The sequence below is a fragment of the Platalea leucorodia genome (assembly GCF_965183815.1).
Source record: "Platalea leucorodia genome assembly, chromosome: 15".
Classification (NCBI taxonomy): Eukaryota; Metazoa; Chordata; class Aves; order Pelecaniformes; family Threskiornithidae; genus Platalea; species Platalea leucorodia.
Window position 1 is genome coordinate 1,231,722 of NC_138837.1, and position 16,268 is coordinate 1,247,989.

Below are 16,268 nucleotides of genomic sequence, written 5' to 3' on the forward strand. Positions count from 1 at the left end.
GCTTGTAAGACTGCTCTCGCTGTTACTGCCCGCGGAGCTCCCTCGGTCCCAGGAGCAGCAGCAGCCACCGCAGATCGGCTGCCGACGCTAAGCGGGCACTGCGCCTGAAACGGGCAGGACTAAACGAGGGCTCTGCCGCTGCCATCACTGGTGACCTGTACTCGGAACAGTTACTGAAGAATCTAACATAGATAAAGCTTTTACAAAAGAAGCCTCAAGACAAAAAAGTTGTTCAGACAGATTCCAGGCTTTTTAGCTTTCAGGAAAAAGCAGACTTGAAGCACAGCATGGAGGTACAGCACAAGAAGGCGGCGGGGCAGGGAGGAGCTTCACGACAGCATGCCAGGGGTGAATCTTGGAGCAGCACGTTCATCCCGGCCTTAGAGGAGAAGGCTGACCAGAGCTACTGAAGCTGTAGCTTTTGAAGATGATTATTTGAAGCCTAATTTCCCGTCCCCCCTGTCTATTTCCTATGATCCTTAAAAGCCATCTCTGCACGTCTCCCTGGGAAAGAGTCTTGAGCGGTTTAGTAAGTCATGACTTGACGGGTATTATTCTGATGACCTACACAAGCAAACCGTCCTGAAGCTTCTCAAGAAAGCACTCCAGGGAGCAGGTCCAGTTTGCCCAGCTCACAGAAGTTAGTGCTCCATTTAATTTGTGCATGAAGCTAAATGACACATCACATCCCGAGAGTGATTAAAAACCAGAGCATTAAAGACTCACAACCCCGTGTTCCCCTCTCACTGTTATCTTGAGAAGTCAAAGGGGAAAAAACAAAAGGCAGCAGCAGGAACTTGGGCCAGATGTTCTCAAGCCAGTTCGAACAGGAGTACAAAGAGGCGCCTGTTGCCGGAGCAGGGTTGGTGTGAGCGGATCGCATGCCGTAAGCAGGGACCTAGGCAGAAGCAGTCCCATAAGGACATACTCGGTCCGGGTCACGTCCTCCTCTCCCCGGTAATTCAGCATCGCCTGGTGATGGCAAGTCTTCTCCGCTAACATAAGCGATAAAGATATATGGAGAAAGGGAGAGCAAGACAAGAGGGAAGGCATTAGGCCTGAGAAGAAAAGGATTTGTTCTCTTCTCCTTAAAAATGGTTCAGTCTTTGCTTCGCTTGCACAGTGAGGACTGCTCGATACATAAACCAAATATCTCTTCAGTACATACAAGCATACATCGAGAAGGTACCTACGACCATAGCGCACAGCACACAGTAGTACAAGTTTAGAATGACTTAGTAAGTTCAAACAAGACAAGCTTTTACTTGGAGGGGGAAATATCAATATTTTCATCTTGAATGCAGTTGTTTTGAGTGGGAAGGGAAGGGGCTGGCTCAAAATCCAAGACCAGATACTCATCCTATCTATAGCTAAAGCAGACAGAGGGTATCAGCCTTTCGCTTGTGAAGTACAATGCTGTACTCCTGCTGACACGACAGGAGTGAAATCTGTATCTTTGAATATCCCTGCCAGCAGCGTACCTTCTGAACCAAAGATCAGTAGGTAAGAAGAGAATGAGGGACCTCAAGAATGAATTTTTGACTGGGACACTCATAGCTGATAAGTTCAACTTCTGAACTAATTTTCAAGGCCTTATATTCTCCTCCTACATTCTAGCTTCTTCAGGTTTTTTGTTTTGTTTTTAAAAAGTGCATTCTCCTCTGCTCAGATCTACCTTGGTAACAAGCAAACAGAACCTCTTGCGAGGGCTGCAAGGTGGATGAGAAGCCTCTCGGATCACAAGCAAGGACTCCTCGCTTCAGCCCAGCTAAACTGAAGACTGGGACCGCCAAGGCCTTCCCAGTCAGTTAGCAAGCAACGTCCCACAGAGGTTCACCGCTCACACTAACGGGATCATCATCACTCCTAGGCTTAGAAATAGCATACTCTTTTCCAGATATATGGAACCAAAATGAGAATAGCTTTATCAGAGCAAAAGCTAAAGCAAAACAAAAGCATTTGGTTGGAAAGCAGTGAGCTAGGAAAAAACTGAATTCCCCTTTTCCATGCAAGCTGAACACTGCTGGTGGAGGAGCAGCAGGCAGGGTAACAGAGAACCCGTCTCTCACTTGCTGCTGCATGAAAGGCTTTCAGTATCTTTAGCTTCTACATACAATCCCATGTTTTAATAACTGGGGACCTCCTACCAGAAGGAAAGGCAGATCACCAGCTTCACAGTTAAGAACACAGGAACCTTATCACTGTAATACATACAGGAGTACTCACTCCCCTTGCTAACTAAGGCCTCCTGTACCTGAAATCAGTCACGAATTACTTCAAGGTCCAAGGGTATGTCCCTGGAAACAGCGGATTACAATGGCAGAAGAGCCGTAACCTTCACTACAACTACAAATGATCCGCAACACCTGGTGGAATGCACCCAAAATGGCGTATGTGTGTATATATAAATTTTGTATATAGACATTGTACTGTTTCATTCTTTTTAATACATATACAAGTACCTATACATATATACATATTTACAATTTACACCAGCCAGTAGATGGATGCATATTGTACATATACACACAAACGCCTAGAATACACATGCACACACACACAAACACACACTCGTTAAAATAAACTCCACATCCCAGGTAACGAAGTCCTGCCATAGTCCAAAGAAGAGCAGCACCAAGTGGCGGGGGGCTCAATATACCAGCTTCAAGACTGCTTAGAACAAACACTAGCATTAACAGAATTTTTTACACTTGGGAAATTAAAGAATGGATGGCATCAGCTTCAGCCCAGCTACAAAGAACCTTCATGCAAACTTCCCAGCTACACGCCAGCAGTTCTTGCTGTTCCATACCGTGCTCTCCTCAGCTGAATGGGGTCCGTCAGTGCTGATGTGCTGCCCTTCGCTATTCCGGCCGACTAGATCATACCTTGTATGGCGGCACTGCAAACAGGCCCACCACGATACTATGGCAGTCACCAAGTTCTGCGTTTTTTTCACCTAAAAACAGAGGCATGGCTGGGGTTCAACATAAAAGCACTGATCAGACTTGTCCTTTCGCTACTTTTCTAGCAGCCCATGGAACAGTGAAAACGGACTTTTTCATTTAATAGTTTAAAATATTTTCAGTTCCTTCTGCTGGCTCACACCTTCACTGTCAGGAGTTGCAAGAGGTCCTCTAGCTCGGCAAGGAAGGCAGTACAGTCCAAGTGCGTCGGCAAGCGCTTTTCCCAGAAGTCGCAACAGCCTTCTCCAGCAAGTGCCTCTGCAAAGGCCACCGTACTCCTTAACGCACCCAGACCGAGCGTTACGGGCTGAGGGAGCCTACAGTGCTGCCAAACATAATTACAGCCCCCCAGTTTTACTGGTTCAAAGATAGGACTGAGATGCAACGGTGGGCATGCAAAACATTAACAGGGCTTTATGGCAGCACCTGCTTGGCTTAACCTGCAAGAGGAGCAGCAGCACAGGGATCCAGCACCGATGGGTCAGATAAATGGGTGACAGGAAGGGCTCGTATTCAGCACTACACGGGACATTCTTTCAGCTCCTGTCAGGGACTGGTAACACTGTGGGAGCCACACATTCCATCCACACACGGAAAGGAGGAATAACACCTGCTGGAACTGTAAGAATTTCTGTCTAGTACCTCAAAATGAGGAATGCCCTCTCCTCCTGGAAAACTGTGGCAGCAATACAAATGGCAAGATGACCCATATTACAATGAGAGATGGGGGCTAGCTTTCCTACTTCTGTCATTTGTTAACCTGCTAACCATCTACCCCATCAGGCAGACTGGAAATTGTGTCCTTGGCCAGCAGTACAAAGTTCAGCTATAAAATTGCTGTGTCAAATTTGTAGGGGGCATTAAGTATCTTTACAACTTCACTTCAAACCCACTGCTCCAAATGCAACATCATTGTCCGCAGTTTTGTCTACTTACTTGCCTAAGACTGAAAAAATATATTTGTTAGGAAGGACTCTGTTTTATTGCTATTGTTGGTTTGCACTGTGTGGTTCCATCTTTACCATTTCAAATCCAGACTCTTTGGGGATAAAATATTGTTTTTCTATTGATTTTTTTTCCAATTTCTTAAAATTGTATAAAAATAAAGGATTTCCACAAATGTGGGCTAAAGGTAACCAATAATACTTCTATGCTTAGGATCGGCTTTTGGAAATGTGGTTGATAGCCACAAGACCAGAAATAAACCTCTAGTGATTCTTTAGCTTAACATTTAAAAGACATGAAAACTTCTGCTTATAAAATTGACCCCATACGGAATGGAACAGCTAAACTAACAGCTGTTTATTATTACTTTTTAAAATAATGGTCCTAAATTTAAAAATAAAATCAAGTACTTCCTTTTATGATTTTCACATTATAAAACTGCACCATTCAAAATCTGTGGCCAGGGAAACCCCTTTGCAGTAAGACAGTTTCTCTTAATAGTCATCGAGGGTGTTTTCCAGGAAAACATTCCTAACATCCAGTATGGAAGCCAGCTCCAAAATGTGCTTTTGGAGGTGAGGGTTCTCCACCGTTTCATCTCTCGGCAGCTGAGGATAAGATTCCGGATAATTTCGAGTCTCCTGCTAGATGACAGTGAAAACAAAGAGAATCAGACATTCATGTATTTTTACACCCTTTATGAAGAAGATTGCAAGAGGCCAATTTCACTTAAGAGGTATCCTAATCTGTTTAGCATGCCACGGAGAGAGAAAATAGTCTAGCATTTTTAGTTTTCTCTTTCTGTTGACTCAGAGATGGTCATAGTGGCAATACAAATGCCCATTCATCTAAGATGGTTAATAATATGTTCACAGAAGCCTTGCAGGGGAAAAAAAAAAAAAAAAAAAGAAAAGAAAAAAACACCAAAAAAAGACAGAAAGACTTCACATATACTTACCTACTAGGCTGGAGTTCATTTCTTGAAATTATAGACATGTAAGCATCCCAGTGGGAGATTCATCTCATCCTAGAACAATAATCTGGGGGCAAATCTATCCCCACTAACAGAAGACCTGCTTCTTTTCCCTGATATCGAAGCAGCCTAGGTAGCTAACTTAGGCTTGGAAAGCTACGAGATGTCTGCAGTTAGACAAGACAAATACTGCGTATTTCTGTGCTTCAACTTCCATTTTTTTCTGTAATGTTTAAAATGGAGCAGGCAGTTTATATGCCAACACTCACATATATAAAATGGTGTAGATCCAGAAGCAGACTTCACTGTTGGCAGAGCATTAACCAACAGGGAGGGAAAACACCATCTTCCTGTTTAGTTTATTCATTTACACTTCAAAGACCTTTCAAAATCCATTCACGCTAGAATACGTTCTAGTAATAACGTTCCAGTAATAACGTTCCATTCCTCCCCACTTCCTCTTATATTCTTGTTCTATACCTTTTTAGTTATGTAGAAATAATAATCTTGAGTTATTAAGAGGAATTTTTCTAGCAGACAAGGCTGTTGAGAGTGACATAAATGAATTAGAGTGTGTCTGCTACTTATGCAGAGGAGTAAGGCTTCAGCAAGTCAAAGGCTTCATGCCTTTGGAGAAATACAAAGGCACAGATTCGATACAAGCTGTAGGCATTAGCATGTGAGCATCAGTTATCTTTCTAAGTCACAGCGATATGCTTAGCCCTAAGACCCTTCCATCCTGAGGCAGTGCAGCTCTATATGCACTGGACTGTTGTTCTCACAAAGCGATAGATATCCCTGCATACCCGGAAAATTTTGTGCATCCTCATAGTAGCCGAACAGAAGATAAATCTTGTTAGAAGCAAGCGAAGAAATTCATCCCCGAAAAACTGAAGAAAGGACTGATCTGTAGAGAAGGCAAAGAAAACTCAGTTTAGAAAGGCTTTAAAAAAAAAAAAAAAAAAAAAAGGAGAGAGAGAGAGAGAGAGACTTGGGGGAAACCACTACAAATTCTTGTGCACTCCTCTTATTCACTATTCTGTCCCTTGGAAAGGCTGAGCAAGAAAAAACAGCATCCGCTTAGGTAGCATGCTAGGGTTCAGTTGTGCACCTTTAGGCACGTACCTATGGATCGGGAGTGGGTCAGCAGCTGGGCAATATCTCGGTTGATTTTTCTAAGGTAATCTTGGCACTTCTCCCACAATCCTCTGCGCATGCTTGATAATCCAGAGACAAATAGGAATGCCATTAAAGGATTGTTCAGAAAGAGTGTGAAGAGGCTACCCCGCTGAGACTGATCTAAAAAAAAAAAAATCAATAGACAAAGAGATACATTTGGCACATGAAACAGAAAAGCTGTCCCTGCCACGGAATGAGTCGCTCACCCACTAAATTCTGTAACAGAGGAACTGCTCCTCTGTGTTAGTTACATCTTCTCTCCTCTTGTGGCAGATCTGTTCGCAAGATGATGCAATTACTAGCAATAAAGGCTTACTGGAGATGTGCATGAACACCAAGAGAAACGAGATTTTCTCTTTAATTGTGGGAGGCCTATATCTTCATTTTGAGCACATAACTTGAACACAAGAAAGTCGTAACTGAAATAACCGATAGAAGATACTGATGATAAATCCTGAAGAGAAGTATTAAACATGGACATTCTTATTCCATTAAAAAAAACAGGCAGTTGAACCTATGCACCCCCCCCCCCCGAAGTCTACATAGGTGCCCTTTTGTTGGGCATCACAATATCCTAAAGCCCATTTACTCCATGCAGCTCAACATGATACACGGAGGTCCAAGCTTCATCTCAATCAACCGGGAAGTCAAAAGGAAAGGCAATGCACGTGAGATCATGTGCCCAAACAGCAAGGCCACATCAGCATGGATGACTGGCTTGTTTTGGTGCGTTTCCTTTTTTTCCCAGGACCTGGGCACACAGCACGCACGGCGTCACGCCACACTGACGCGGGCCTCGGGCAGGTTCAGCTAAAAGTCTCTGCAGCGTGCTCTCGTGCACAGTGCGGCACCCCCTCAGAACCGCAGCAAGACTTTCCTGACTGGCCCAGGAACACAATGTGCAGAATTTTATAACGTTCGACTTTTCAGCGTTTCTGTTTAAACAGGATTCATTATTACAGTACTTATTTTCTACTTAAGTTTCAGCGAAATAACAGGAATAGTTTCAAAACAAATGAGAAGCTTCCACTTCTTGCACATTCTCTCATGATACTTGCCTAACATCACTCTATGTGGCTTAAGCTAGATCTCTGTACTTGTCTTTGTGATGGATAATAACCTTAACAGGGCAAAGTCCAATGAGACAGTCTGGAATGATTTATATTTTATAGTAGTCACAAGGACTGAGGAATATAATGTTTCATTGCCTGTTCCTACTATAAACGCACCTTCTCAGGGCATACACAGCCAATGGTGCTCCTTAACTTACCCTCCAAAATCAGAACAAGATCTGAGATTTTGCTCTACACCTGGCATTTAAAAGCTGATACCTTAACTGACTCTGCTCACTTTCTGGGACTAATAAAGCTACCCAAAGGGCTAATCATCATCATCGTCCCAGCACTGGGCTGGCAATTTTCTCAGTCTCCATGTAGGAGAGACTTTGCCTCCTGGCACTTGCTGAAGCTATCTGTAGAAATCTCATCATTGTTAGAATAAATTATTTGCCATAAACAGTAACTAAACTTTATCATACTACTTCGGGAAATGTTAATCTGATTTAGGGATTGCATAGTGATGAAAAGCTATCTTTTCCTGAAGAATCTAAGTTATATTTGTTTGGGATAGATATATGATGCAACTGGAACTTGTTAGGAAATGCAATACTACACATACCTTGTAATGCTTTTGGATATGCTGTTGGAGAAAGCAAGCACACCAACGGTTGTCCAAATAAGTTTGTGAAATTCTGTAACAGATAAGAATTTTGAAGTGTTGATGGTCACTTTGCTTGCTTTTGAATATTCAGCAGGTTAAGGGTACGAACAAAGACTGTTAATGACAGAGAACACACTAATGCCCGTCACACAGTTCAGCATTGGCAGTAAGGCTGACAAGTTGACTTTCTCATAGATCATAGCACAGAAAGAATGTAACCCATTACATTTTAAAGGAATTGTAATTCTCTTATTTCACTGCTACTGATAGGAGACACTAATTTCATGGAAATAAGGCTTTCGGTAGTAATACATTATTTGAAAAAAATCATGTTCTGCAATAAAAATGAAAGCCATTGGCTTTCAGGTCAAAATAGATCTAGCATCTTTCCTCAATACCAACTGAACTATCCAGTCAAAGTCATTTCTTTCCCCTTTTCTTTCTAGCAGGAGGAACTATTTCTGATGAAACAGAAGAGCCCAGCGGAGAAAAGTTTTAAAATAAGTTTCCTTTAAAGCAAGTATGTCATAACCTTAACATCTGCTAGACTGAACCCTCATTTTACCACACTCATTTCATGCACCTTCCACCAGCACCTTAAATGTTGCCTAAGTGTCCCGTTGCACAAGAATTTCTCCAGAAACCTCAAACGATGCCTTCGTCCAGTTTCACCAACATTTACCTGGTAACAGTCCTACTGTGTATCTGTCTGGTGGGTATACTGATTGGTAATAATTATCACCAAGAAAAAAAAAATTCATTTACGCAACCTCATTAGCTGTCATATGTCTCACCAAAACCAGCTTTCTTAAAACTGAAGGCTTGCAAAGCCACAGAACATGTAAATGATCGTGTCTCATCCTATCAGAGCACACATTCAAACCACGCATCCAGAGTGCAACACACATTTCTGCAGATTGTATTCTTAAAATTGGCAGGTTACGAACATAAGTTATACATCACCAGAAGTATTTGCTTGTGTAGAATCATCAAAAAGCTCATTTTTTAATTCCTTCTGGCTTCTGCTTAATTCAAATGGAACCTTCCCTTCCAGGCAGTATATTTCAATTAAATTAGTTTCACTGAATTAATTTAATCTAAGTCTGCTAAATACTAAAGACAGTAATCTAGTCTAATCAAAATAAAACATTTCCCCTATCTGACAGAGTGCTGACTAGTCCTAAAACCCCTTCTATTTCATTAAGACCCCAAGGGAGGTATATAACGCTGGATACTAAGGTTTGGTCTTCTAATGAAGAAACAAAGACTATTACCATGACGACAGTAACTGCAGGCCAACCCAGTGATTAGGAAAAACGTAGTATAAAGGAACATGTAAAACTGCAGAAGGCGTCACCCCAGACATGGCCAGTTTGAACTGAACAGGCACCGGCAGGTTTCACATTCTCAAGGAGCACGAGTGCTTAGTATTTATGAGCAGATTCACATGTTGAAGTCTATCTCGTATCACCCAGTTAGAGACCGAAGCCGACTTCCCATACACTCCATCGGTAAAAATGCCAATGCAATTAAGCACTGCCTACAGCTATAAAGCGAAACCAAGGGTCATGTATCTCAGGAAAGGTATTACTCACTGACAGCATCTGAGACCATTTTGGACTCTGTCCCAGCAGGGGGTAAGTCAACACAGCTCGTAAGTCCTGCACAGGGGAGAAACTACACGGCTGAACACAGAACGCACCCTTTGGAAGGCAGCTGGTCATGCCGGTCGCTACATCGAAACTACAGATCCAGGCAGATAAGGCTCTCAAGCTTCCAGGTACCTGTCTCAGCTCGCGCCCAGACACAACCGCCTACCGTAGCCCAAGCGAACGCCAGGATTTGCTCACCACCACCACCTCCGCTCCCGATTTCCACAGAAAAGCGCTGTGGGTGTGCACGCAACAAAGGAACGGGAGCACGTTACAGCCCTGGCGTGGAGCGGAGGACCACCGGGCACACCAGAAAAACCTGCCCTGCAGCCTGGGTACTGGGAGCAGCTCTGGATAAGGAATGCTGCACCTTTCAGCACACGGACAACTCCAAAAAGGGTAAAACACGTTTTTGGTTCAAAATTGACTCTGTTTTTTAACTTCAGCATTCAAGTTTTCCAACAGAAGTATTGCTGCTTTCAAAAATGTGTCTCATGTACACCTCTTTCCAAAAAAGAGCTACTCGTCATCTCCAGAAGAAGTCACTTCACATGCAAGCGTTACTAAGCTGAATACTTACACCACATCACCGACAAGGGCCTTGCGTTCTTACTGGCCGGAGTTTTTGGTTTGGTTTGTTTTTTTTAAGACTTTGCATTTGACCATAATCTTAGACAACCACTACTACAAGAAGATATTGATTTTAAAGTATTATTTCATCCACATATACAGTGGTAACCTTCAAGAACACAGCCATCTATATTTAAATGGAAGTGTTAAAAAAAAAAATTCACGGCTTTAAGTAGATATGCTCGATTTGCAGTTATCTTCCACCTCCAGCTAAATATATAGGGGAGGAAGCTGTTCAAGTGCGGCTGATTTGACGAACTGGCGAGCCACTTCCCGGCAGGACTTACTTTCAGTCATCACCATTTAAGCCCTCCAGAGCGAGGGAGGGGATGGGAATGCGTGCAGGAGAGCAGAAACGGCTCATAGAAAAAGCTGTGTGAGCAGTTGCTGTTACTGCCAGTGTTGCTGGCAGTGACATTTAAATGTCAGGATAGCTACTGTCCTATCTGAAAAGATCAGAGCAGCCATGTGGAAAAAAGTCACCACACCGACTTCAACTTCTCACACAATGGCACAGAACCTTTGTTTGTGCCAGTGCTTGAGTCCACAGCGCATCTCACAACACACCCGGAGGACAGTCACAGGACAGCACTATCAGTATATTCTGGCGACAAGGAACCAAACACGTAAGCACGCCCGGAATGACAGCAGACAGGAACTTACAAGGGCTAGAAAATACCGAGACTGAGAGCTCTGCCCTCTACCTTCAGCTGAACACAAAACAAAACACCTAAACCCACCCCCACACATCTATCTGCCTAGGCTCAATGGCAACGGATTGTGAAGGCGAATGTGCGTTCTCAAATGCTGAATGTATTTTTTAAATAAGTGTCCGTGCTCTTTTTTTTTCATCATTCTCTTTTTAGATTCCTCACAATTGTGCGCACATGATCCCGATCTGGGTCGGAGCTCCTAGCAGCCACTTCCATAATCCTGTCCTGAAATACTTCCAAAACTCACATTTCTATACTCCTTTCATACAGGCAGAGTTGGACTTCTCTCACACCGTCTGCTCTGTGTGGGGTGTTTTACACTACTGATGGTCAGTTCGCTGCAGAACAAGGAAAAGAAACTAAATGGAAGTTACAGTTTTTGCTTACTGTGTGCCCACAAACTCTGAAGAAAATTCAATTATCAAATTTAAATGTAATACAAAAAGCAAATTCTACTGTAAGCACTTGACAGTTATTCTCACAAGAGCTACAAATCTACATGGGGGAATCCATCACCTCAAAAAGATCCTTTGCTCTAAGCTGTCCACAGAACCCTGGTATGGCCAGAGCTGTATTTGAATTCAGGATCACCAGGAATCCCTTACTCTCTCTTACAGAGCTGACTCACTTGACAGCTTTCAGCAATTCTACTAGAGAGGAAGAGGGTAAAAAAACCAAACCAAACTAAACAACCAAACCCAAACCACACTTTTTACCCTAAAACAAAACCAACTCCCCCTGTGTTATACCGTAATGAATGTCAGGGAAGAGCAGAGGAAAATAAATCCCTACCAAATCCTCATTTTCTCAGAAAGATAAGTAAACCATTCTAATTGTATTTCCCTGCCTTTAAACGGGGAAGGGAATTTAATAAAAAGCAGATTTGCACTGATATCTAGCGTGGTGAAGTTAAATGCAGTAGTATTTAAAAAGCCCTTTGAAATGCATTACAATACAACAAACCAAAAACCTTAGAGAGAGGCCAGATCATTATTAAGACTGTCAGGTAGAAGTTCCCTGGCTCAATACAGAACTCTCCTGAATCATACTGATCACTGATTTAGTACCTCTCATTGGCCAGCAAATGCCTTTAAAACAAATGACACAGACTGCGGGTACTGAACAAGGAACACGTTCATCTGGCCACTAGACGTCCCTGTTCCTCCTCTGAAATGCAGCTGTGAACGTCACTTTCTCACTGCAAATAATGGAGCTATAAAAAGGAAGACATAAGGAAGTGGCACTTTCCCCAGATATAGCACATTCTTAATATCCCATTCATGAATGAAAGAAATGTCGTAATGCTAGCCAGATGCAACTGGCAACCGAGAGTGAAAATGCCTGCTTCTGTGTTACCCAAACTGCAGATTCCCAAAGGTGATTTGGCACGGAGTAATTCTACTGTAAGCCCATAGCACCCTAGGAAGGAGGCTCATTGTCCAAGCATGTACCACTCTACAGTAACACTGGATGCTAATTTGAGTCTTGTTATTTCCTTGGTTCAGATACTTTTCAGACACAAACACCCCGTGTTTTATAAGATCGGGCTCAATGCTTTGACTCCTTTCTGTTGCTTAAAAGCAACTGAGTGTTGGATGACTGGAAAAAAAAAAGGCAGATTAGTTATCTCCCTCCCCCATGCACACACACCAAGATTTGTCTTTGGTATATAACAAAAATAAACCTCCCACCAGAGACCTTGGAAATCTTGAACCTTTTTTGCCTCCAGGAGGATTTATTACTTTCCAATGAGCGGCTGTTCATGTGCTTCTGCTTCTTGTTCCTATTCATAGGATCAGATCCTGACTAGCATGCACAACCTCAAAAGAAAAGAAAGACTGAATACAAACTGTTTAAAAAAAATAGCCTGTTAAAAGTGTAAGCTAACTAGGGGTTGACACTGTAGCTTATCACACGAATAGCTGCCTTCAAGAGCCTTACCTTATAGGCGACACTGTTTGAGGAGTCCACAATGATAAACAGGGGCTTCCTTGTGAAAGGGTAGAGATCTCCAGGGTGAAGGCTGCAAAGAGAAAGGAACGCATCACAGAGCGCTAGAACTGCTGCAAAACTGCGACAGCGCACAAGTTTCTCGGACGCATAGCTGCCCGTGTCCAGATAAAAAGCAAGCACATTCCTCATGCCCCAGTCCTCAGATTCATCCTCAGAGGATAACTGCAAAACTACTTTGGTATTCTCTGTAACATGGGCTATTGGACTTCTTATTAGCAATTTCCCAACAAGAGATGTTTATCTGCTTGAAAAGTCATCCACCATTAATTTGAAGTTTTCTAGTAATAAAAAATTCACGTTAAGTTACAGTAATACTTTTTGAGTGTTTAAATCATCATTTAGAGCTGCATATTCATTTCTAATTGTTCAGATTCAAGCCAATCTACATTATGATGTCCTGCACTGAAGAGACGAATTCAAGAGGCTTTGATGCGTTTTCTCTACTAAAGACAAATTCTTCTGAATTTGCAGTTGTCAACGCTCGTGAAACTCACCAGTGCATCTCCTTGTAAGACTGGTTTCGCTTGTGGATAGCGTCCCCGTTTATAATGTCCCGGTTACTGTTTGTCAGAACACCACCAAAATCATAGGGACCTACACATGGCAAAAAGAAAGCTGAAATTAGCGGAGGTAACTCACCTCTGTTAAGGATTTCATGATTATATGAAAGGGAGGAAGCAACCACAAATCCCAGAAAACTAAGTGAATCTGAACTACTCTAGTTGTAAGGAGGGAATGGAGGAATGTGGAGGCTTTACTAACTACATATTCAATTTTTATGCATTTTTAGTAGTTTCAGCATCTATCAAATAGAAGCAAGCAATGCAACTTCATAACTTCTAATTTATTTATTCATTATTTATCCACAAACATAATACAAAAGGTCCAAATATTGGCTCTCGTTACACTACATAGGAAAAAGATTAAAACTCATTACACATTTCATCCAGGAAAATGAATACCTTTGTAAAATTACTGTAAGAGCTAGCATATTCTAGATACAGATTTTGATCGAAAAATAAGGCTCAATCAATCAAACCCGCTGTAGCCTCTCAGAATAGATCAAATACTATAATCTGCAGTTATAACACTGCAAAGGGGAGAAGGGAGAGCTCAGAAAACGAATATGCTTTCAATACTCCTAGAAAGGACATAACAGTTTTAACCAGATTTCAAATCTGCAGCAGAAGTTTAATTTTTAATTCAAATACAGAATTCACAGGTTTTCAATGCACACAGCCTGGACATGTGTTCCTAAGGTAAGCTAAAGAAAATTCTGCTAAGTTTGCACAACTGAGCTACCCACCTAACTGTCTGATGGAGAGCAAAGATGGAAGTAATGGCTATAAAAAATACCAAATCCTACAGAAAACGAAAAGTGCTAGAGATACCAGGCAATATTTCTGCCATTGATATGGATATGAAACATCACTAACATCAGTAAAGTATTAGGATTTCCTCTTTCTGTTACACATTTGCAGAGTTGGTTGACTCATATTTGGCCACCAAATGCAATTTTTTCAGGTTTGGATACATAAGACACCTTTCCATTTTAAGGGAAGCGTTGGGAATACAAAATTAGGAACAGAACATACATTAATTTAGCACTGTTACACGTGTCTCATGTGAACTGTCAAGCACAAATGGCTTCCAGGCAATAAACAGTGCAACTTGCAGCTGCTCTCCCTTTTAATAAAGGTAGAACTTTTTGGTCCGTGCAGACTACACTACCTTATTAAAAGAATGCAGTTGTAATGGGATTCATTTAATGAAAACTGAAGTCTGACCATGCAGCTCTTCAGATGAGAGCCTGGATGCCTCTACAGTAAGGTATTGAGCTGAACAATACATGCAGTGAAGTGGACATAACACAGGCTTTAAAGAACACCATTAAGTTACAACCTATCACCAAGCTGCAGCAAAAAGCAAAATGTTAAAAGCATTTAAAAAAATCACTGCCACAATTCAAAGCTGACAGGGATTTTTTTTCCTTTAACATTTTGAGAGCTCTATAAATCATGCATTGGGGTGGACAAGGCATGCATCTTATAAAGGAATGCAAGTCTCAAACAGATGAGGCGTGTACAATATTTAGGATGTTAAAAACTTTTTTTTTTTTTTTTTCCTTTAAATTATATAAACAGATCTTTTGACTGCGTCTACTTCAGCCAACCAGTTTTCAGCTTTTAGATTGCAGCTGCATCCAAATATTCTGCTAGGTTGCAAAGAACAGGAGGATGAGGTGAGGGGAATTGTCAAGAATCATGAGAAGGGCTTGAATTGTCAGGTTAACAAGCGTGCAAATAGAGCAGTCCCTGCAGACGCTTCAGCCCTTTTACCACCCATCTCCTGACCATATGTTCTGATAGTAGTGGAGATTGGAAAGAATCACAAAGTGCCATTTAGCCATTTTATTAACTTTGCACCGATGCATCAATTGAGCCACGTGGTCTTCAAAATTGGTGAAGCTTTTAATACTTCAGATGCATCAAAAGCTGGATATGTCCTTTGAAAAGGTCTCAGGTTAGTGCACACTACTTCAAACACAGGGAATTAACTATTGTTTGGGGGGAAAAAAGGCTATCTTACTAAGTAGACAGGAGAATAAAATTGACTTGTCTTTTAAAAGGAGCTTTGTGACATCTTTCTTGGTCACTTGTCCTGGAACATATAGAGAATTCAAGCCCTGTTCATGACAGGGAGCATTCCTTTATTGTACCTTCACTATCCGAACGACCTGATGGAAACACGCCCGTGGCAGACAAGTATATCAGCAGTACACTGTTTGCAGGCAGCTCCTGAAATTCAAAAAAAAGAGAAGAGTGGCAAGGGAAGAAATGTGCAAGTTTATTTTAATATTCAATCATCACATTGATAAAACCATTGTCATTTAAGATTGTGCTACTCCTGCTTCTGGCTTCCCTTCACCCTGTTCTTCCTATGTGTATATGCCCTTCCTCACCACATACCCCCCTTCAAATAGCCGAGTAGACAGACAAAAGTGTAAACTGATGATACGTTCATACTTTTTTTTTTTTTTCTCCACAAAGACCTCTAGGCTGATATTAGAGGTTCAAGCAGCACTAATAAAGCATCTGCTTCCACATAAGACTCCCTTACTATCTAGCCAGATCTGAGGCTTTCCAAGATGGAGAAACCAAAAGCTGCCAAGATCCACGCAGACACTAACTCCCCAACAACCGGTGATCCTAAAGGAAGTTCTTTGTTTCCAAATACCCCAGAGTCTGCAACATCTGCCTCTTCCCCCTGCCCCTTCTCAGCTGGACAACAAGCACAACACATCCAGGTTTCTCTATAGACCTGTAAAAGAAATCTATTTTCCACCTTTCTAATGGGCTGTCTGCAGGAGGAAACAGATGCTTTTCATTTCTGCAAAAGGCTGAGCATGCAGGCACCCAAAATTTTAAGTAGTAAGGATGCACTTGCTTCACCTCACCAGCTGTTTCTTCACAGTTGT

The 16,268-nt window shown here is 42.0% G+C and overlaps 1 protein-coding gene across 2 annotated transcripts in view; it reads right to left on the reverse strand.

Moving 5' to 3' along the window:
- Window positions 1-2,461: 2,461 nt before the first annotated feature.
- SCAI (suppressor of cancer cell invasion) overlaps window positions 2,462-16,268 on the reverse strand; it is a 36,318-nt gene continuing 22,511 nt past the window's right edge. For both annotated transcript variants that reach the window (XM_082327347.1, XM_082327346.1), the window contains 7 exons: window positions 15,510-15,588; window positions 13,285-13,384; window positions 12,719-12,800; window positions 7,741-7,813; window positions 6,010-6,183; window positions 5,691-5,791; window positions 2,462-4,555 (listed from right to left, as the gene is read on the reverse strand). In XM_082327347.1, the coding sequence (XP_082183473.1) occupies window positions 4,406-4,555; window positions 5,691-5,791; window positions 6,010-6,183; window positions 7,741-7,813; window positions 12,719-12,800; window positions 13,285-13,384; window positions 15,510-15,588 (759 nt within the window). In that variant the 3' untranslated portion in view covers window positions 2,462-4,405. The remainder of the gene's footprint in view (window positions 4,556-5,690; window positions 5,792-6,009; window positions 6,184-7,740; window positions 7,814-12,718; window positions 12,801-13,284; window positions 13,385-15,509; window positions 15,589-16,268) is intronic.